Source organism: Xiphophorus couchianus, chromosome 2, assembly GCF_001444195.1.
Source record: "Xiphophorus couchianus chromosome 2, X_couchianus-1.0, whole genome shotgun sequence".
Classification (NCBI taxonomy): Eukaryota; Metazoa; Chordata; class Actinopteri; order Cyprinodontiformes; family Poeciliidae; genus Xiphophorus; species Xiphophorus couchianus.
Genome location: NC_040229.1, coordinates 26,952,532 through 26,973,057, shown reverse-complemented (window position 1 = coordinate 26,973,057; position 20,526 = coordinate 26,952,532). Strand labels below are relative to the sequence as shown.

Below are 20,526 nucleotides of genomic sequence, written 5' to 3'. Positions count from 1 at the left end.
TCTTAAAATCATACATCTATTATTTTAGTGGCACTAATGACAATAGTCAGGAATTGGGCAGGGAGAGAAGAGGGTAATATGTGCAGGAAAGGTCTCAAGGTCAGGTGTCGAACCCCGGATGAGTGCTTTGAGAAGTGACAGTGTCAGCATATGGAGTGATGTGTGGTGCGGAGGAAGAGAGGGCCTACGTCAACTAAAATCTAAACTAGGCAGAAAGAAAGATCAACCGTTTACTGATTAGGAATTTGTCTTGATGTGAAAGTAAAATAGTCATAACCCTTGAACCTTTTCACAATTTGTCACTTCCCAACAAATATCCTTTTCCTTCAGTTTCACAATTTTTCATCAGATTGTGTTGAAAAAGTTCAAATTGTGGTGAAGACTTTACAAGGGACTCCAATCCCACAATATGCTCCTCACAGGTTAGCACTTCCTTCCAACATGTTTATTTTCTTCTTTGGGGTTGTTAGATCTTAAGATGGGTATCATTTGTCTACATATAAAGACATATTTACACACGTGTTTAAAAATGTTTTTTTTTTTTTTAAACAGTTTGGATGAAGATGTAAATGAACTCCTGCCATGGCTGAGTTGGAAACCATGCCAGCTGCTCATTGAGCAAAACACTGCTTCTGCTTAAATGATGAGTGGGGAGGACAGGTCCAGAAACGGCAAACATGACGCCTCATGGTGGTCATCTACACTGCAATATTGATCTCAACAGGTCTGAAACTCATGAGGCCAGTCTTACCAGGGACCTCCTGATGTGGGTCAGCCTGCTCTTGGCTTTGCTCTCTGCAAACTCCAGACTGCTGATGTCCTTCAGACGAGCTTTGTACTTGCTCATCTGCTCGTTGATGATCAGCTCCACACACCTGCAGACGGAAGAAAACAATGAAGATCCGATTCATTCGGATAGAAACCGAGGTCAAAGTGGTGGAGCAGAAGAGAAAGGGGAAAAATGAAAATGGACAGAAAGTCATTTGCACTACCAGTAAACAAGATAAACAACACAGATGGAACAAAGTTCCAATCCTAGTAGACTTCCTGCACCTTTAGAGCTTATTTGAGAGGCAAAGTTGTTTTTTAAAATTATTATTTAGAAGCCAATGTTGAAAAGTTAGTTTTGAGTAATAATCCATGTGGGAAAAACAGGAACAGCTTTCATGCAAGTCAGCTGAAAGACCCTTGCAGGTGTTTGTGAATCCAGAGGACTTTGGAGCCAGAGCGAGACGTACGCTGTGGTTTTGCTGATGTCCTGGACACTCTGCAGCGGGTCAATGGTGTCCGGACAACGGAGGATGCAGGGAGCAAAGACGATGGCGAGAGCGTTGACGGACATCCTGTTGGTCTCCTCCTGCAGGGAAATCCTGCAGCACAACACAGTAAAAACACACGCTGAAAGTGCAATTCAGACTTCAGGAATACAGCACTGAACAAACACAAAGAACTGAACCGTGTCGTTTTTGGGTCTCATCCCCTACCTGACCAGGTGGAAGATGAGGCGCTCCAGGGTGCTGAGGTGTGTCCGGCTGAGCTGGTCGATGACAGAGTACACGCCTTGGATCACCTCCCGCTTGTCCGGTTGGCCTGGAAACACAAAGCCAACATCAGGAGCTCAAACCAGCTTCCTACACATCACGTTATGTCAAAACTCCAGTTTTTCAGCTTCAGGTTTCCAGAGGTTCCAGTCTTTTTCAGTCAACATGGAGGAATGAACACAAAAACATGGAGGAATTTGTGGCACATATTTCTATAGTTCTGGATGGACAGACAGACTGTAAGATAGAAAGATAGATGAAAGGAGATGTGAAGGCTGACAGATTGATGGATGCATTGATTCACAATGGATGGATGGATGGATGGTTACAGAACAGGAAATGAATTCTGAGCATATGAACGGTTTTCCATAAGTATCCAGACTCAAAAAACTTTAATAAAATCCAGATCTTCCCAGTCTGTCTGAACGCCATCACCTATTGAAGCATCATAAAGGTAAACCGACGGCTACAGGTGGAGCCTTTATGCAGAAAATAAAGCGCTAAAAAGCTTACCCATGGCTCTGAGAAACTCTTCATACAGTTCAAAGGTCATGAGGGGGCTGGGCAGGTCGCGGAGCCACTGTTTGAGAACGCTGGCAATGACATGGATGTTGTAGTCGTCCAGAATGACGCTGCTCACATCTGGAGCAACAGGAGAAGTTTGGTTGCATGAACTCCCACTGAGCGTGAGGAATAACTAGCAGATTAGCTAGCAAACATGGAAGACCTTTGTAATCGTAGCTATTCAGTCAGAAAAGACTGGGAGCAGAAAGGCAGGATTAGTTTTGTATTAGAAATCCACAGATGACGGGCATGCTGTGGTGGCGTAGGGGTTAGCGCAACACATGTTTGGGGGCCTTGAGTCCTTGACACGGCTGTCGCGGGTTCAATTCCCGGACCCGGCGATATCTGCCGTATGTCTTCCCCCCTCTCCTTTCCTGTCAGCCTACTTTCATATAAGGGACACTAGAGCCCACAAAAGACCCCCTAGAGGGGAGAAAAAAAAGAAATCCACAGATGACTATTATTTATGGATTTTCTGTTTTATTGACTGTGATTGGGGATCTTAAAATCTAAAAATCTGATCCTTTTTCTGACAACACTCTTCGGTGTGGAGGTTGTAGCTGCAGGATGAAGACTAAATTATCCATTTTAATTTAATTTAAGTTCATTTGGATCGGGACAGACACACATTGATACAAACTGAACAGAACAGCAGTCCCATGTTTGCGTCACAGTGCTTACAGCAACAGCTAATTCGCAGCACTTGTCCCTAGATGGGCTTTTATACCGCACATCTAAAAACTAGTAAAAATGTAAGTAATAATCAGTGTTGTGAATATCGATGAGGTGTTGAGAAGACATGGAAAACTTCAACAGAGAGCTGGATGTCATCGACATTCTCTCAGCTGAGAACATGGCAACGCTCTCACCTGTGTCCAGGCCCTGCCGGAGTTCTTTGATCTTATTGGTGGAGCCCGACTTCCTGTAGATTCCCTCAGTGTAGAGGCCGTGCATCTCGATGTAGTTGATGAGTTTCTCCACCAGCTGGGGAACGGCACGCTCATCACTGGTCAGACGAGACAACTCCACCCCAAACTGACGAGACGACAGCTCTGGGTCGTACTACACGCACACACACACACACACACACACACAAACAAATAAGCAGGATAAAAATGGCAGCCAAACCAGAACATGTGTGAATCAGGGTTGGGCCATTTCGCTTGTTTACAGCAACGATCCCTGAAAGTAGGAGACATATTTAGTTTCGTACTGCGTGGGTTTTTGTTACATTACAGAAAGAGTCTAAATAGGCAGGTTTATGCAGGCCAGTACTTTATATTTCAGAGTTCAGACAGTGCATCACTCAGAAACAGAAATAAAATGATTCATTCCTTTAGTTTGTTTTTTCCAGCTAAAATCTGAAAGTGTTCAAACATCTTAATGCAACTAAATGTAATATCCAGTGCAGACATTTTTTTTTATAGTGAAGTCTCCTAATTTGTAAATCGAGTCCATCTGGGCGAAACCCAATCTTAGTATGAAAGCAGCTGTTCTGGGAAGGCTTCGAGGGTTTGCATCGTCAAGACCAAGAAACACAGCAGACAGACAGGTCAGGGTTTAAGTCGCAGATTCAGGTTATAAAACAGCTTCTCAATGGGTTAAACATCTGCAGCTAATCACATTTTAGCTGACAAAATAAGCAAAATTTTCAATTCAAAAACCCTTCTTGCTGCTAAATCTTTGAATAACTAGACACTATGGGCTCAACAGCAAATATATTTATTGTTTTTAATCTGTTATTTAACCATCAAATTGGTGCAAAGTGCTATTCTACCCATTCAGTTTTAAAATGTTTCAGGAACGCCTGATCATTCAAGGAACCTCTTTAGAAATGTGGATGCTAACATTAGCGTTTGGGACGTCTGTGCTGATGCAAAATGTTTAGCACTGAGATGCTATTTTAGCTTCACTGTCAGGCTAACTGGTTTTAGCACAACTTGAACAGTAGTTTTTTCTAGCGAACAATCAGATCGTTTTTTGAAGCAAAAATAAACCCTGAGTGGGCCAAGAGAAGAGGGTTTGTTGTCCATTGTTGTTGTTATGGATGTCGCTTGTGCGTCAGATTTGTGGGTGTACCAGCAACACAATACAAAGGTTCCAGGTCTTTAAATGTTAAAAGATTTTAATTACATTAAAATCCATGTAATTAATTAAAAATTACACGTCGAAGTCCTGGTACATAAGAAAAAGCTAAGCACAGGAAGTCCTGGGACAAAAATAGGCTAATAAAAACCAGCGACCAAGACAAAGACTAAAATGGTGTAGATCAAACTATTTTTGTTACAATTCAATATTCAGACTTAAATCCAATTAAGAACAGTAACACTTCAAAAATGATATTCACTGATTCTCATTTTCCAGTAAAACTTTCCATCTCTTGATTTGGAAGTGCATTGCAGCAAAATGTGATTTTTCAGAGCATTTAGATGGATTTGTATTTATTTACATCATTTTACTTGTACTACACAAATATGCACTACCTTCCCTTTAAACCATGGTGAGGTTTGTCATTATAATGTGACAAAAAGTGATATCTTTAACGAGTATGAATATTTTATGAATTTTTTCTTTGCAAATGTAGAATTTCTTTCAAGTTCTGAAATTAGAAGTGACTTCCTGGTTGTAACATACTCTAAAACTGGATGAAAGAGGAAAATATCTATCAGCATCTCGTTTTTTAATTTGCCTCCATGGAGCTAGAAGATAAACTATATCATCATGCTTTGACTGAAATATTTTCCATCCTTTATTCTTAAAGAAACAGTCGATCGAACACCGCAGCATCTGAAAAAACATAAAAAATAAAAAATCTGGATCAAACGTACCTTTTTACTGCACTTGGTGGTCATCTTGGAGCAGCACTTCCTGTGGCAGGCGTAGCGGCACACTGTAGACCGAAAACAAAAAATGCTATCAACGCAGCAACAACTCCAGCCCAACCAAAAAAAGAAAAAGAAAAACAAACTAAGAATGGGGTGAAGAGTCGAGGCAGCCGGAGAGGTGGCTCTCTCAGCGCCGCTGAGAAGAAAGCTTTCTAACTAGATAGAAGATGGATTTATGAAGGGAGAGGGAGGTGTAATCAAATTTTGCCGACACTCAGGCACACATATGGAAAGTGTGTTGGTTTAGTGGGAAACAGTGTGCACAGAGAGTGTGTTGGAGTGGTGGAAACACAAGCTACACACAATGATGGGAAAGTCTGGGAAAGACTGTAGTCTGTAGTTGTGCATTCTGTATCTTTGTTCTTTAACTTAATATCATCTTTGGGTCAATTGATCATGTTTTCCATATGACATTTTCGAAAGGTTTGCATCCTTACATTTGCAAACGCAGGCTCGGTCCATCATCCAGATCAGGGAGGAGCAGTACTCGCAGTAGGTGGGGATGCTGTACTGAGTGGACTTAAAGATGTGCCCATTGTGCTCTTCCACCTGCAGGGGGCAGCAGACCCATTAGTCAGATCACACAAAGAACGTTTTTGAGGATTAGCTTGATATTGACAGAATAGCTAGCTAGAAAGATAACTAGAAAGCTAGCTTTCTAATTAGCTAGAAATTTAACTAGCCAGCTGGCTAACTACAAAGCTAGTTAGCTAATTAACTAGAAGGTTTCTAGTTAACTTTCTAGCTAGCTTTTTATTTATCTTTTTAGATACATTTCTCTTTCTAGCTAGCTTTAATAGATGTGTTGACATTAGAAACTTCAGTGTTTTACTATGAAACGGAACAACATAAAGTGATGCAAAAATGTGAAGTGGGAGGAAAAGTTGTATTGTTTTAACATTGTTTGCAAATAAAATTTTGAATGTTGTAGTACACATTTGTTTTCAAAATTCAAATGTAAAAATACTTCATTAAACCCAAAGGAAAATTAAATGTTGTCGTAACTCATACTATCCAATTTTCTTCAGACTGTTACTGTAGATCCTGATGAGTATAGGAAGGAAGGATCTGTGTATCTGGGAATATTTTAAACTTACAATGTCAGTTTCCTTCTTCCTGGATTTTTTGCGTTCACGCTTTAGAGTCTAACAGGAAACAGAGAAAAATAAGTTACCTTGTGCATTTTATACATTTACTAAACTTTAAGCACAGCATTAGTTCACCAAACGTAACATTAAATTCTCAAATTACAGACATAACTTGTCTGAAAACTGAAGTCCAACTAGCGTGAAAGGATGTTAACCGTCTGGTTTTCGTCTTTCATACCCTGCCGATGGTTCCCTCCATGGGTTTGTACTCGGTCATGAATTCGTCCAGGAAAACCTTGAAGGTGTTGACCCACACCTTCACCGGCGACTCACTCCAGTCCCTCTGCTCCAGACGCATGGTCTTCTCCAGGATGTGCTCGAACAGCGCGTGCAGGTCCTTGTAGCGGATACTCCTCCCGTCATCCATCTGATAGGAACAAAAAAATAATAAAAAAAGAGATTCAGGAAAAGAAACCTAGTATTACTTTTAAACATGTTCAATGCTACATGTAGCAAGTCAACAATTGTAGAATTGGATGATAAATACAAAAGGTGAAGACGTACAGCAAGAGCGGTGGAGTATGAGTTGAAGATGTTGATCCTGAACTCCTTCAGTGCTTTCTTGAAGACAACATCTACCATAGTGTCCTTTTTACTATCTTCTGAGTCCAAGTCAGCAATCTGTGGAAACAAACTTGTTTGACTCAAGAATATTTTGAGGGATTTATTAATATGACAACATGGCTATTTGTTGTTAAACCTTCACAACACCTATTTAATTAATCACATTGTATGTGTTACAATCTGGGCTCCAATGACCATAAATCAAAGTGTGAAAAAATTGAGGTTGAAAATTGGCAAAAAGTTCTGATTGGTGCTAGAGGGCACACTACCGCTAACTCACTAACAGCCGAGCTAATTTGATCATTTATCGCTTTTGCTAACTTTGAAGATATTTAGAGAACTTAGCTTTCACCAAGTTATTTTTCAGAGATTTTTCCAAGATACAAACATGAATACAATATCTAAGGGCATCAGAGGACATGTAAAATATTTGATCAAAAACAAGCCGGAGCCTGAGAGTTTCAAAGAAAGATATCACTTGATTTGAAATTAGCACATTATCGTTACTTCTGCTAAATATTGTTTTGGTGTAGTGCTTTAGCGCTAGCGGAACTAATGTTGATGACTAGCGCTTTGCTAAGCTTTTAGGTAGCGCCACTGGGTGCTAGGCTTGCTAGATTTCAATAAGCTCAGCTGTTTGTGTAAAGTGCATGACAGGATAATCAGTACTGACCTTCTTCATGAGAAATTCGTTCATGGTGCGGTAGTCGTGGGCCGAGGTGAGGATGTGCAGCGAGTCGTTCTGCCACTGGGCCGGTTCCACGGCGATGCTGCTGATCTTTAAGCTGCGGCGCCGCTTCATCTTTGGAGAGGGCTCCTTGTTCTCCTTAGTATCCCGGGTCTCCCGCGAAGGAACCACTTCCAAGTCTGGACTCCGCGGAGGAGATGCCCTTTCTAGCAGAGCAAAAATCATGGAAATTCACCACCAGTGATCTTAAGATTTACTGTGTGTGTGTGTGTGTGTATATAAATTGTGTATTTTTTCCTGTTGTTACCATGCGTCTCACCAGCCTCACTCCTGCTGGTTTGCTTCTCCCTCGACAGTTTTTTCTCGCTGTGTTTCGTCTTGCTCCAGAAACGCATCTTACCTCTCATTCTGCTGAAATTGATGTCAGATATCCATGACAAAAAGTGAAAAACTCATGTTGAGAGGCTTGTTTTTTTGAATATGTAATTGAAAAAAACTATAAATCCTACCTTCCATCCTGACTGGAAGATTTCCTGAGGATTTCCACTTTGCCCAGGTCTCCTGATGACATGGTCTTATGGATCTTCTTCTGCTCTTTATGAGACTGCAAGGCAGAAAAAAAGATGTCAGAAAACACAACAAACTTTCCCTCAGTCGCCCTGGAAGGCGTCAGATTTGTCCAGGATGCTGTAGAAGTTTACAGAGACTCTCCAGGAACGTGTTTCTTTTGCCGCATCAATCCCAAGGAAAAAGTGAATCATATTAGGATTGTTTGAAATAATAAGACCCAACATAAAGTAGTGCGTAATCATGAAGTAGATGTGTATTTAGCTCCACCCATCTTCTATCAATTCCGTCCAGCTTTCCTATTCCTGTTGAAAAATCCTACTAGCTAGTGAGCTAGTACTTTAGCTCACTAGCCATGTGGATTCTGTTAAATAAACTTTTGAGCTAGGCACTACAGGGTTGTCCGACCACAGATAAGCGGAAGAAGATGGATGGATGGATGGATGGATGGATGGATGGACTACAGGGTTTTCTGTTATTGCTTGATTGTAATAAAGCAGGATCCTCCTCAACCAACCCCTATGTTTATAGTTTTTTTCATTCAGAGTGGAATTAACAAGGTCTTAAACAGTTGCATCACCAAGTGTTGGCCCATCAAAGCTAGATTTATACTTAAATTAAACTATTAACTGATTAAGTGACTTCTGCACACCTATAACCGGGTAAAGCAGCCATCTTGACAACGCCGTCGTCCAGTTTACAGACGAACCCACCATGGTTGGGCTGGGATCAAACACTGTCATTATCACCTATAAGACCAAAGTGATGGTTGACTTTATTTGGTGAAAGTCTGACTGATCAGCAGAACTGTTGCTGCCCATCTTGGTGCCCATAAGCACAAATGATAATCGTTTTTCTGGAGCAAATTTGTTACTTTTGTATTGTTTAGCCTTTACCTGTTAACATGTCTCACAGTTCTTAGTTAAATATGCTGGTACTGTGATAAACTGTAATCTGTTCAGGAGTTACACTGTTCATACCCAAGACACTTCTGGGTGTAATGCTTGAGCTGCTGCCCTCTGGTGGCAGATACAGAAAATGAGATAAATCTTCGGTAAAAAACAGTTTTGTGGTTTTTTTTAGATTTAACTATTGAGGCACTCTAATTTATTACGTGCCTATGTGTTTTGGTCACTGTATTCCTCTGTTACGTGAGTCAACAGAACAATTTTGTTGTACTACCACACATTGTACGTTGGTACAATGACAGATTTATCTTCTTGGTTGCACTAGATTTTTGGGGTGTCAGAGTGAAGGGGCCTGAATACATACCCATCACATCTTTAAAAATTTTATTCCCACTTCACAGTAACACACTGCTTTGTGTTGGTCTATCACATGAAATCTCAATGAAATATCTTAGAGTTTGTGGTTATACCATGAGAAAAGTTGCATCTATTAGTAGAAGACATCAACAGTAATGTGCTAACAGAGGCACTGACAGAACCGGAAGCCAACGCTTGGCTAATATTGGGTTAGGAGATGAATTTATCAGTGAGACGTCGCTTTGTTTGAAGTTTTCTCTCAGTTATCAGCATGCAGGAGATGTGTGTGGCATGCAGTAGGACATGTGACGCATGCTGATGTGCCGTCAGGACAGATCCATCGCAGCAAGTCACAATTTGAGAGGACAACGTGTTTCATTACGATCTGTCACACGATCTTCTAACTCCGGCAGAGTGTTCCTAATTGGCCTCTTTTGGAAGCCAAGGGACCCCCAGAGATCAGGTAACTCTGACATTTTTAGTTCTTTCCAACAATTTTTCCAAAACAGATAGAGAACCTTTGTTAATGTAACGTGTTACTTTATTTTCCTTCATTTACCAATATGAACTAAGAAACAAACAGGAAGAAAACAAATTTACATCCAGATCATTTCACCACGGTGTGTAACACCCCTACTGTTGGTGTATCCCTCTAAAGAAGTAGAAGAGGTGAAAGATGAGGAAGGCAGTGATGTCTGGAGACAACCTGGCTCTCCAGGTATGTGCAAGACCATGCGCTGCAGAAGGCGATAGACTTCTTCACCTTCGCTGGTGAGCGGAAATATACGTGAATTATGTTCAGACTAGTGCAGAAACAGCTGTTTTGTGCTGAAGGTGGTGGTGAAAGTGGGGTTAGCATTGTTAAATGAGCTCCGCCCCCGTCGCCGTGTGTGATCAGATCCACCCGAGGAAAAGAAAAAGGGTGGAAGAAGGCGGGGTGAGGGGGAGCAAAGTGGACAGGAAGTTCGTTTGGCGGTCCAGGGACCCCTGGAGATCTGGTATTTTTACCATCTCGGAGTCACTGTGACAGTCGGTGTTGGGGTGGGCTCGTGAGGGAGACAGGGAGAGGGGCAGCGTGCAGGAGTGTGCGGGGATGTAGTATTCGTCGTCGTCGTCCGACTGGGTGGCCCCCTCCGAGTTACAGCGGGTCAGGAAGTCGGAGCGCGTCCGGGACATTCGGGCTTTCTTTTTGGGGCCGGGGCGGCTCACCTGCTACCAGGTAACCACAGCAACAAGATCAACACTCTATATAGCTGTACTTGTGTAATGCAGCTGATGACTGGACATATATTCCTTTTATGAGGTGAAAACACAAACTGAACTGCGCGCATGCAGGTGGTACGTTGAGGAAGTTGCATGTTGACGTTTCTCACCTCTCTGTTTCTGGATCCAGCAGATTTAGAGTTGTCTCTGTGCATAGAAAGAGAGAGAGATCTCTCCTGGTTCACCAAATCCTTATCCGACCTGCAACAACAGACACGTTTCAGGAGGTTGGACACAAAGACTCCAGTGTTGTTCCTTCGATCACTGCCAGACATGTTGGCTTGTTTTATTAGCCAGGCCTTAGCGAGAGTGGAAAAAACATATAAACCTGGGAAGAAATTTCTTCTTCCAACATTTCAAAATGTTACTTTTGAATCCAGCATAGAGCACAGTTCTCACTTTAACATCCTAGATCTAATGCTCTTACACGAGTGTTTTGTGATTATTCAGTTACATTTCCGATATAAATCAGAATAATGTCCCCACCCATTGAACATTTTGCTATATTATACCATGAATTCAATGAATCTTATTGTTGTTGTTTTTTATAGTGGCAGCCACAGCATTATCCACTAAAAGCAGAGCTAATTTTGCATTTAGCAATTTAATGTGATTTCTAACTTTAAAAACGTTTATCTTCCCCTAAATGAAATTCCCAAGCGCTAGTTTACTTGTTTGCTTTGTAAATTTTCAGTTGAATAAAGTTTGACATGTATGTTGAAGCTTGGTTATGTACTCTTCAAGTAGTTAGGCATTTATATTCATCTCTTATTTTGAAGGGGGTGAAGTCTGCCTACGTATCAGTTCCTTTTCCTCTCCTCATCTCCTCTCTCTCGCTTTTGTTTCAGTTCTGAAGCCCTGCTGTGGTAAATAAGGCAATATTAGAAACACGGTTAGCAATACTCAACAGCCATAAAACTGAAACCATGAGTGGAAGGTCTGAACCAAAGAATCATTTCCTAAAGCACAAGTAATGCGCAGGAACAAATTTGACCATGTAGAGAGTATAATATTATCATTGAACATGGTAGGTCTCACGATGGCTGAAATTAGGACTTAGCATTAGATTCTGCTGAACACCATAGTGCTTTAACGCAAGCAGAACTAATATTTAGGATTAGTGTCGCAACACTTAGCTGGTACCACAACTAAGCGTGTCGCATTTCACAATCTTGTAAAATTTCTATAAAACACATGGACTTTTCTTAAACCTCCCAAATACATACTACTTCACATCCAATCCTTACACAGTCGCATTGAAGTTCGCGGCTGTAATGTAACTAACTGTCAGAAAGTTTAAGGAGACGGTGTCAGCAGGTGGTGTGTGTTCGGTGCTCAACTTTTACTCACTTGGAGAAAGGCAGCTTGCGTCTGGGTGGGGAGAACACAGTGCTGGACGGTTTCTCCACCATGTTCACGATCACAGTCTGAGCGGAGCTCTTCTTCTGGGCTTTTGGCGGTTTGGTGTCCAGTATCGGGCTGGGAGCCTCCTGTGCAGGACGGACTGTCTTCCTTTCCTGCTTACCTGGAAGAACAGTGGACACACTGGACTTTTGGCCGATCTGGACGTCCACCTTTGGGGGACAAAGTGCTGGTTCCTCTGGGTTCTCTTCTCGTAGTGCTTGAGTTGGAAGCTTTGAGGGCTTCTCTGCCCCAGCTACATCTCTCTTCGCGTGGGGGAAGACTTCAGTGGGTTGCTCCTTGTGTGTGGGTGCACCTACACCTTCACTGGGTGCTGTAGAGGAGTCAAAGGGTCCCGTTTGAGAAGCCCCTTCTAGGGTGTGAGCTGCCAGCAGCTCCCCCTCCTCCACAGGACTCTCTTTCTGCATGCTGATCAACACCACCACAGGCCTTCGGGAAACCGACTCCTTTCTATCTTTGACGGATCTCGAAGGACTTCCCAGGTTGGGTTTATTAACTGGACTCTGGTCCGAAGGGATGTAAAACGTCGCCCTTGGTCCCTCTGGCCTCAGCTCCTTCACTGGTTTCTCATTGTGGTTTGAATCTCGGAGAATTTCCAGAGGTCTTCCTTCCGTCTCCATTTCGTCCACGCTGAGCATCTCAAAACTGCCGTGACTAGCCAGGGATCCCTGTGGCGAGAGTCTTTGATGACGGTCATCCGTCTGAGCGAGGCTGCTGTCAGCGGTGGCGTCTTCTAGGAGAGAACCCCCAATGCTGGTGGTTCGGACTTTGAGGAGCTCCAAGCTGAACTGGGCCTGCTCCAGTTCTCTCATGCGCCTGCTCTCCCGCTTCGACCGGCTCTTGTGGCTCATCTCGTCCGTGCTCCTGGATCGCTCCGAGTCATCATCTCGGTCCGTCTTGGTGGGATCAAGTTCCTCGGAAGAGTCTGCGCTAACAGAAACGTCCAGTCCTGATGGGACCAAGTCCTCCAGGTTCCCCACATCCGTCCCTGTGTCAGGCCTCGGCCGTCTGCTGAGCCTTTCACTTTGCTCCCTTAGGAGTTTAAACCTGGAGGTGGTTTGAAGCTAAGCATCAGAAACATCTCTCTCAAGAGCTTTCAGAAGACAGAAACCTTAAGTCAAACAATACTGTTCTTGGCCATGTGGGGGCAGCAAGTAAAACTTTTTAAATGGATCTAGCAAGAAAGATGTCTTTCTTTAACATTCAGTTGCTCAACTGATTATTAAGAGTTATTGTCGGAGCTGACATTCACTGATCATTCGAGTGAATTTCATGTAAAGTTTGGGGTCTTGCTGAAACATTTGGAACTTACTTCAATACATTTCAATTATGCTTTAAACTTGTGAAATGCTATTAAAAATGTGGTTTGTACACCAAGCATTAGTGCTCGGTGTACAATGGGGTACATTTTCTGAACCCCGTTTAAAATTGAGAAATGCATAAAAACAGTTGAACTAGTGTGGCAAGTTCTAAATTTTTTTATTCTAACTAGTTTATTGTAATTTAGAAATTAGAAATAGAAATACCAGATCATCTTAAAGACATCCAAATCTCCACCCACCTGACTCGAGCCAGGTATCCCCGGCCGACGGCCTGCAGCTGCGTCACGGAGCTGCGCGCCCTACAGAACCGGTTCCTCTCCCTGACCTGCCTCCAGGCCGTCTGGATGACTACGGCCGCCTGGGTGCAGTGGCGCCGGCGGCAGCTCCTCCAGCTGCGCTGTATGGTGACGGCGGATGCCCGCTGCTGCAGGAACTGCCTGCGCTCCCTGTATCCGCGCCACGCTGACTGCAGACACACCACTGCCGCCTCCTCAAAGCTCGAGTCCACGCCAGATTGACTGAGGAGCCACGAACGCCACCATCGCTGGAGATCGCCATGGAGACGGAAAAGCAGGGGTAGGTTAATAATGGAGAGACAAAGGATAGAACCGGGTTTGTTCACTTCTTCCAACATAAAATTCTGAGTTTTAAAGGTACATTTTCAAAACTTTTCAGATAAAAACAATTCAAATGAACTAAAAATAAAAATGGTTTCAATTCACATTTATATGATGTCATTTATTAGTGTTCTTAATAGTCTTGTGATAGTATTCTACATATTACAGCAGGGACTGCTCCTTTTATTTTCTGAAATTAATAACAATGAATGACCATCCAGAGGATTTCTCGAGAACAGTCTTTGTTGGCTTGAAAGGTCTTGACCAAAAACAACACTAAGTAGAGAATAGCCAGGAAATGAAAACCATGAGAAGAGAGAGGAACCCAAACATCCCTCTCTCTTCTTCTCACCTGGATGACGCGCGCTGCTCGCCTCATGCTGACAAAGTGTCTCCTCTCCAGGACGGCTCTGAAGCGACGCTGCAGCATGACGATTCGCCTCAGCACTTCCTGGTGAAGGAGGGTCTGCAGACGCTGTCGCTCCGCCTCGCGCAGGAACACCTGGCAGAGTAAAAAAATAAAATAAAATGTTACAATCAGGCAGAAACGAGAGAGAGAAGACGGAAACCCGACTTCCAGGAGACGCACCATTGTGTGGCCCACTTGGTACCCGGCGGGAGGCAGGTGGATCCGTCTGAAGAACTCTCGGATCCCGGACTTGGTGGGGCTCGTTCCTCGAGGCAGCAGCACATGAAAATGGCGAACGAACTCCTGAACGGCGACAGACAGTTGAGAGATCTGAAAAGTGACTGCTAACAGTGTAGCATGTTCAGAATGATGGCGGGACAGGGTTACCTGGAAGGTGTGCTTGATGCTGTATCCCGACTGGCGGATCCGTACCGTCTCCAGCATTCCGGTGTAGCGCAGCTGCCTGAGCACCAGGCTGTCGTTGAAGCGCAGCGGCAGCTGAGGCAGACGAGGAGCAGAAAAGTTTGGTGTGAAGGAAACATGGTGAGTGCGTAGATGTTGAGTGAGCTGCAGGAAATACCTTCTCTGCATTGGAGCGGATGCACTTGACGAAGTACGGCTCTGATTGGTCCAGAGTCTCCATCAGCTTGGTGAGGGACGCCTGACGACGCAAACACACAGAGGTCAACATCCATCCATCTGTCCAACAATCTGCTCATCCATTTATTTGTTTATTCATCAGTCCACCATCCATCTGTTTGCTTATTTATCCACAAATCTGTCCATCCATCCACTCATCCATCTGTCCATCAGTCCACCATCCATTTGTTTGTTTATTCATTCACAAATCTGTTCATCCATCCATTCGTCCATCCCTCTGTTTTTTTATTTGTTCATCCATCTGTGCCTCCATTCATCAGTTTATACATTGATCAATGTGATTGATTGATTAATCATTCCATCATTTATCCATTGAATCCACGTCTTTCATCTCTCAGGTTTGTTTAAAAGCTTCATCATCAGTCTTGCATGACTGCATGGCTGTAGTCAGAGCTCTTGGCCCGTGTGGTGCAGTGCACCAGTACTCCCAGCAGGGGGAAGCAGCAGCACTGACCTGGAACTGAGCGCTGATGCTGGGCGGCTTCTTCTTCTTGTGCAGGTGGAGCAGAGACTTGGTGATGCGGTCATGGAGCGTCACGCTGCTCAGATAGCGCAGAGACTTCACGTCCAACAAGTGCTGCACACACAGAGACAGGAACCACATGAAGCTTCGTCAAACACTGCTAACAGATCCCAGCCGTCATGTCAGTCTCTTACCTTGGGAAGGCTTGGTTTACTTTTGCAGTTTTTGTTTCTCCTAAATAAGAGAGGCAGAGCTTTAATTAGCACAAACAAACTAGTAGATGATGTTTATGTAGGAGCAATCCTGTGATTTCAGTGTTTCTGCTGGTTCAGACTCAAATTGGAGGCTTTTTAAGACAATTAGGAATAAAATGTAAGACCTGACAGAAATGCACAAAAGGAAATTAGATATTTTACATAGCAGTCGAGCCAAGCTACTTTGCACAAAATGCACCTAGCATCGTCTGGGTTGGTCACAGAAGTGAGACGAATGTTGTGCAGCCAATGGCGATGCAGTTACATTTTCCCATGATGGAGTGAGACATGCTAGCTAGCAAGGGTTAATCAACAACTAGTTAGCTAGCCGCAACCGCGTTGAGTCACAGAATGCAATGAAGTCGAAGTTTGCGGATCAGGGGTGGGCGTTTATTGTATTGTTCATCATTTATCGTGATAAATTTGTCATCTTGACTCAAATTTTGATTTATCGCTGTCAACATAAATTCCAATTAATGATGTTTAATGATGTCCTCATATCATCGGGATTGTTAGTTTTCTGTTTTCTCCACAGTTTGTTCACTGAGATTATCAATAAATATCTACAAGATTGAAAAGATCAAATACAGCTACCGCATGCAGTTTATTTATAAATCACACTTCTTTATGAGACTGGTGTTCTATAGAAACATATTGTAAATGTTAATGTTTTTCAACAGCAGAATTTCTGTATGTGGGGCTATGATTGCTGTATTACGCAGTCACAATCATACCCAAAGAAACAAGTAATAAATTGCTCTTATTGTCATTTTTATGGATATCACAACAGTACCATAAAATATTGTGATTAAAAAGTCCATATCGCCCACCCCCACGACAGGTGATTCAAACTTTTGCCTGACAACAAAATTTAACGTACTGAAGGCTGACTTAATTTTTTTAATGAATTTCAGACATTTTAAGGTCTTAATTCTAGATGAATAAATGTAAGATTTTTGAAGGATGCGCCCTGGTTTTGACTCACAGTAGGATGCCCTGAGCTCTCTCCAGGAGCTTGCTGCTGCCTGAGTTCAGGAAGATGCCCTCTTCCTCCAGGGCGGGGCTTCCTGATGACGAGACGCAACCCGATCGCGAGCCGCGACCGTTGCACCCAACGCCATAGCCATCCCTACAGGGAGAGAGCGGCACGGTAAGGGCGTGGCATTGATTCTAATAATAGTAATAATATCATTCCACTTCCAGTCAGCTTACAGGATAGAGTAACTGGATATTTTATTAATAATTCAGGAGTGGATTATTAACGTTCTGTACTCACCAGCTGGCCTTCTCGTTCAGGGCGTTGGTGCCTTGAAGAGCCGACAAAGGCGTTCGTGGATTCTTCCGAGCGATACCTGGATTTGGAGAGATCACAGGTGGAAAGGCTTTTGAGGATTTGTTTGGGCCGTATCTTCCAGTGTGCAATGATCAAATGCCAAACAAGTTCAAAGACATATAAAAAGAAAAATGGAGAGAAGGGAGATGAGAACTGAGCGCATAGGAAGGCAACGACCAGGCTAGGTCCAGGTCAGTCAGTTCTGAAACCAGCGTTAATGTGTGTGTGGGATCATTGTTCCGTTACGACAAAGTTTCAACCCGACTCAAAAGGTCACCTTCAGATAAATAAAAACGACTCAGTTGGGCTGTACAGCAATTGCGTAGAACCTACCAAGGCTTTGATACGACCCTGAGCTGGAAGCGGCTGGAACACCAGTCTGACTGACAACAGTTAAACATCAACATGGACCAAGAGGCTGCTGACCAAGAAGGAAGCTGCTGCTCCAACGTCGACATTTTCAAGCAACATGGACAAACCTTGAAAGTCTTCTGGCAGAAATGCTCAGTCGCCAGACAAGATAAGGTTTTTCTACTTCACCACAATGACAAGAAGCATTTATGGAGAAGTCAAAGTGTTTCTTAAACACTTTGACACATAAACATTATTTACCAACTGTGAAGCACGATGATGGCGGCATATGGAGGAATGACTGGAATTATGATTTTGGAGGACTACCTCCAGAATTTATCAGATTTGATGTTTGACACTTTGACATGGGGGTTCCAACAAGACAAGGAACCAATTTAAATTAGTCATAGAGTGGATGAAGCGGGTTAGGATTTATGTTTCTGAGATGAACCTGACCAGCCTGTTGAAAATGAATAAACTATGCTTAAAAGCCAGGTCCATTTAAAAAAAACCAAGCAACTAAATCTAATTATCCTCCTGATTTACACTGGGTCTTATATTTTGTGTTGCACGGCTGAAAAAAGCAGTGAAGCAAGCTGCATTCGCGGCTTCGTCTTCTGACTGCAGCTAAACCCACCAATGAAGGAGCATAACCAGAAAATCTGTGCTTGTTATTAACCTCCGCCGGCGAAGAAATGCTTGCCTCATTTGTGCGATCACTCGTGCGTGGGGGCATTACAGGGCGCGAGCTTTGCTTCGAGGAGAGTAAATGAATCCAGAACTCAGAGGGCTTCACATTCACATCCCCTATTAACTGCTGTTGAAAAATCTGGAATAATGAGAGACTGAAGGCAATAAAAAAAAAAATCTATTTTTCTCAACGTTCTTCCAGTGTAGCTTGACAATTAGTTAAGATGGATTTGAATTGTAAGTAAATAGCTTTGGACTGGAAGAGGCGGATCTGTTCTACACTTGTGAGATGTGAGAAATCTCACTTAAAATAATCCAAGATAAAACAAAATAAAAATAGAGGCTTTGTAAACAGAGTCTGTTTAATATATTTAATGTAGATCATTAACATTCAGTTAATGCGGCTGTTTATATAAATGTTATTTCCCAGTTTAGCAAAAACAACAGGGGTCATTTTTACTGTCAACTTACTGTATTTTTCATCTTTACATCTCTGAAGGATCTCAAGGCTCCGCTGGTGAACCGGATGATGAATGAAGCTGAAGCTGTCAACAGTTTTGACTACAGGACAGGGAACAGCTGCATCATTCCCTAAAACACAAAAGACATATGTTAGGCTAAATGGCAACATGTTTTGTTTGTTGCTCATGTAAAACTTGAGTGCACTTAAAGACAAAAAAACAAAAAACGTCAACTTTTATTTTTATACTAAACTGACAATAATGAGTCCAGAAAACACACATTGGTTTACTGTTTGTCTCTTAACATATGAGACTCAACACAGTTAGAGCACCAATAAACCCACATCTGTTTTCATGTGAAGTAGTTTTCTGAAATGCTAGGCTAACATTAGCATGTTTTCTCTCCATTTTGATATGACTTGTTGATAACAGTGCCTAAGACGTATTTCTCACCCATTCCAATTTAGTTGTGTAAGATCAAGTTTTGAAACACAGCACTTTGATTTGAACGTTGTACAGTTTATTGACAAGCGTTTTGGCTGCTTTCTGTGTAGCTTTCCTCTATACAAACAGCTTTCTGAGCAGCGCGTCCTGGATCATTTTAATAAAAAAAACAATTTTTATTGAAGAAAATGCAGATTTGTTAGGTCAACAACATAATGTGAACATTTAAAAAGTCTTAAAGGTTAGCTACACAAAATATGCATAAACTGCTAGCTTGGTAAAACCATAGGTACAGGATTCTAAAGAAATTCCTATCAATAACTCATATGTTGAACTAATGAATCCTTTTTCTTTTTAATAAGCTCTAGCTCATTCATGACCAAACTTCCTCTGGCTCCATAGTCGACTGTGGGTCACCTGTGTTTTTGTGGGTGTGTCTGCGGCCGGCCTCCCTGAAAGCCACAACGGCTCTGAAATAGGCCCGCAACACGGCCCAGCGGAAGGTTGCCACCGGGTCGATCCCCATCAGGCCGCAGATGAAGGCGTTCTTGCTGCTCTTCAGCAAGGCGACAATGTCGGGCCTCATGTGGTCAGTGTTCTTCTCCCTGAAGTCCTGAATGAAACAGAGCAAGAGCATGTTAGCAACACGGAGGGCTAATTGTCCAGTTTGTCTTTTTCACTTTTAAAGCAACAAGTTTTGCTGCGAAAACAAGAAAAATGATGTTACAACACAAAACCTGTTTTGTGTTGTAAACTTTGGCATGGTAAACTTTTTACCTTGCAGCCTGAGCATCGCACCAAACAATGGCAACCGTTTTTCCTGTTTGCTAAGCAGTGGAAAAACATTTGGCAGCACAGTTTACAACTACTCATGGCCAAATGTTTCTTCATAATTACGGGGAAGGAATTGCAGTTAAAAGAATAGTTGTGCCGCTTTGGTTCTTTCACAGCATGCCGAGCTACTCTACCTATTCCTTTCACTTAACATTTAGAGCATGAGGTAAAGAAAACTCTTTAATATTCAGCTCAATATATATCATAAATATGTGAAAGAGGACGCTGTGGTTAAATGAGACTAAAATGTCCCTTTTTCAGCCAATATGGAAAATGTTATATGTACTGAAATCCAGCACTGCTCCCACAGCAAAAAAATGGGAGTGGCAGCATCATGCTGGGAAATTTATTTTTTCTGCAGAGAGAAGGAAGCTGGTCAGAGTTAAAAGCATCCTGGATGAAGCCAAAAACAGACATAGGCCGACTGCATTGTCATTCAGTAGTACATTTAAAATGTACATGTTGAGTGATATTTTGTTGCAGGGATCCAATAATAATAAAATAAATATATAATTAAATAAATCATAATAAAATTTATCAATATAAATGTACTATAGCAAATAGCAGAGTTTATTTTCTGTTTAGCGCTATTGCTAACTTTGAAAATGTTAGCACACTTAGCCACCCCAAAACTCTAAAGCACTAATTTACCTGGCTGTTTTGTAAACTTTCAATAGAATAAAGTTCAACATCTGTGTTGAAGCTTTGGTTATCGACTGTTATGAATTCTCCAGATAAGCTAGACGCTTACATATTCATGCTCTTATGTTGAGGTGGGTGA

The 20,526-nt window shown here is 42.4% G+C and overlaps 1 protein-coding gene across 16 annotated transcripts in view; it reads right to left on the bottom strand.

The window, feature by feature from the left end:
- LOC114154305 (unconventional myosin-IXa-like) overlaps positions 1-20,526 on the bottom strand; it is a 144,472-nt gene that overhangs the window by 6,578 nt on the left and 117,368 nt on the right. For 8 of the 16 annotated variants that reach the window (XM_028033283.1, XM_028033340.1, XM_028033310.1 and 5 more), the window contains 27 exons: positions 19,329-19,524; positions 18,478-18,597; positions 16,909-16,984; positions 16,618-16,761; positions 15,573-15,612; positions 15,370-15,492; positions 14,836-14,916; positions 14,643-14,753; positions 14,436-14,558; positions 14,199-14,348; positions 13,469-13,773; positions 11,836-12,954; positions 10,596-10,686; positions 10,231-10,434; positions 7,900-7,994; positions 7,698-7,801; positions 7,376-7,596; positions 6,643-6,759; positions 6,317-6,505; positions 6,088-6,135; positions 5,428-5,539; positions 4,934-4,995; positions 2,975-3,167; positions 2,055-2,183; positions 1,485-1,590; positions 1,239-1,370; positions 752-875 (listed from right to left, as the gene is read on the bottom strand). In XM_028033283.1, the coding sequence (XP_027889084.1) occupies positions 752-875; positions 1,239-1,370; positions 1,485-1,590; positions 2,055-2,183; positions 2,975-3,167; positions 4,934-4,995; positions 5,428-5,539; positions 6,088-6,135; positions 6,317-6,505; positions 6,643-6,759; positions 7,376-7,596; positions 7,698-7,801; positions 7,900-7,994; positions 10,231-10,434; positions 10,596-10,686; positions 11,836-12,954; positions 13,469-13,773; positions 14,199-14,348; positions 14,436-14,558; positions 14,643-14,753; positions 14,836-14,916; positions 15,370-15,492; positions 15,573-15,612; positions 16,618-16,761; positions 16,909-16,984; positions 18,478-18,597; positions 19,329-19,524 (4,515 nt within the window). The remainder of the gene's footprint in view (positions 1-751; positions 876-1,238; positions 1,371-1,484; positions 1,591-2,054; positions 2,184-2,974; positions 3,168-4,933; positions 4,996-5,427; positions 5,540-6,087; positions 6,136-6,316; positions 6,506-6,642; positions 6,760-7,375; positions 7,597-7,697; positions 7,802-7,899; positions 7,995-10,230; positions 10,435-10,595; positions 10,687-11,835; positions 12,955-13,468; positions 13,774-14,198; positions 14,349-14,435; positions 14,559-14,642; positions 14,754-14,835; positions 14,917-15,369; positions 15,493-15,572; positions 15,613-16,617; positions 16,762-16,908; positions 16,985-18,477; positions 18,598-19,328; positions 19,525-20,526) is intronic. The other 8 variants (XM_028033319.1, XM_028033378.1, XM_028033411.1 and 5 more) reach the window with 6 other exon arrangements.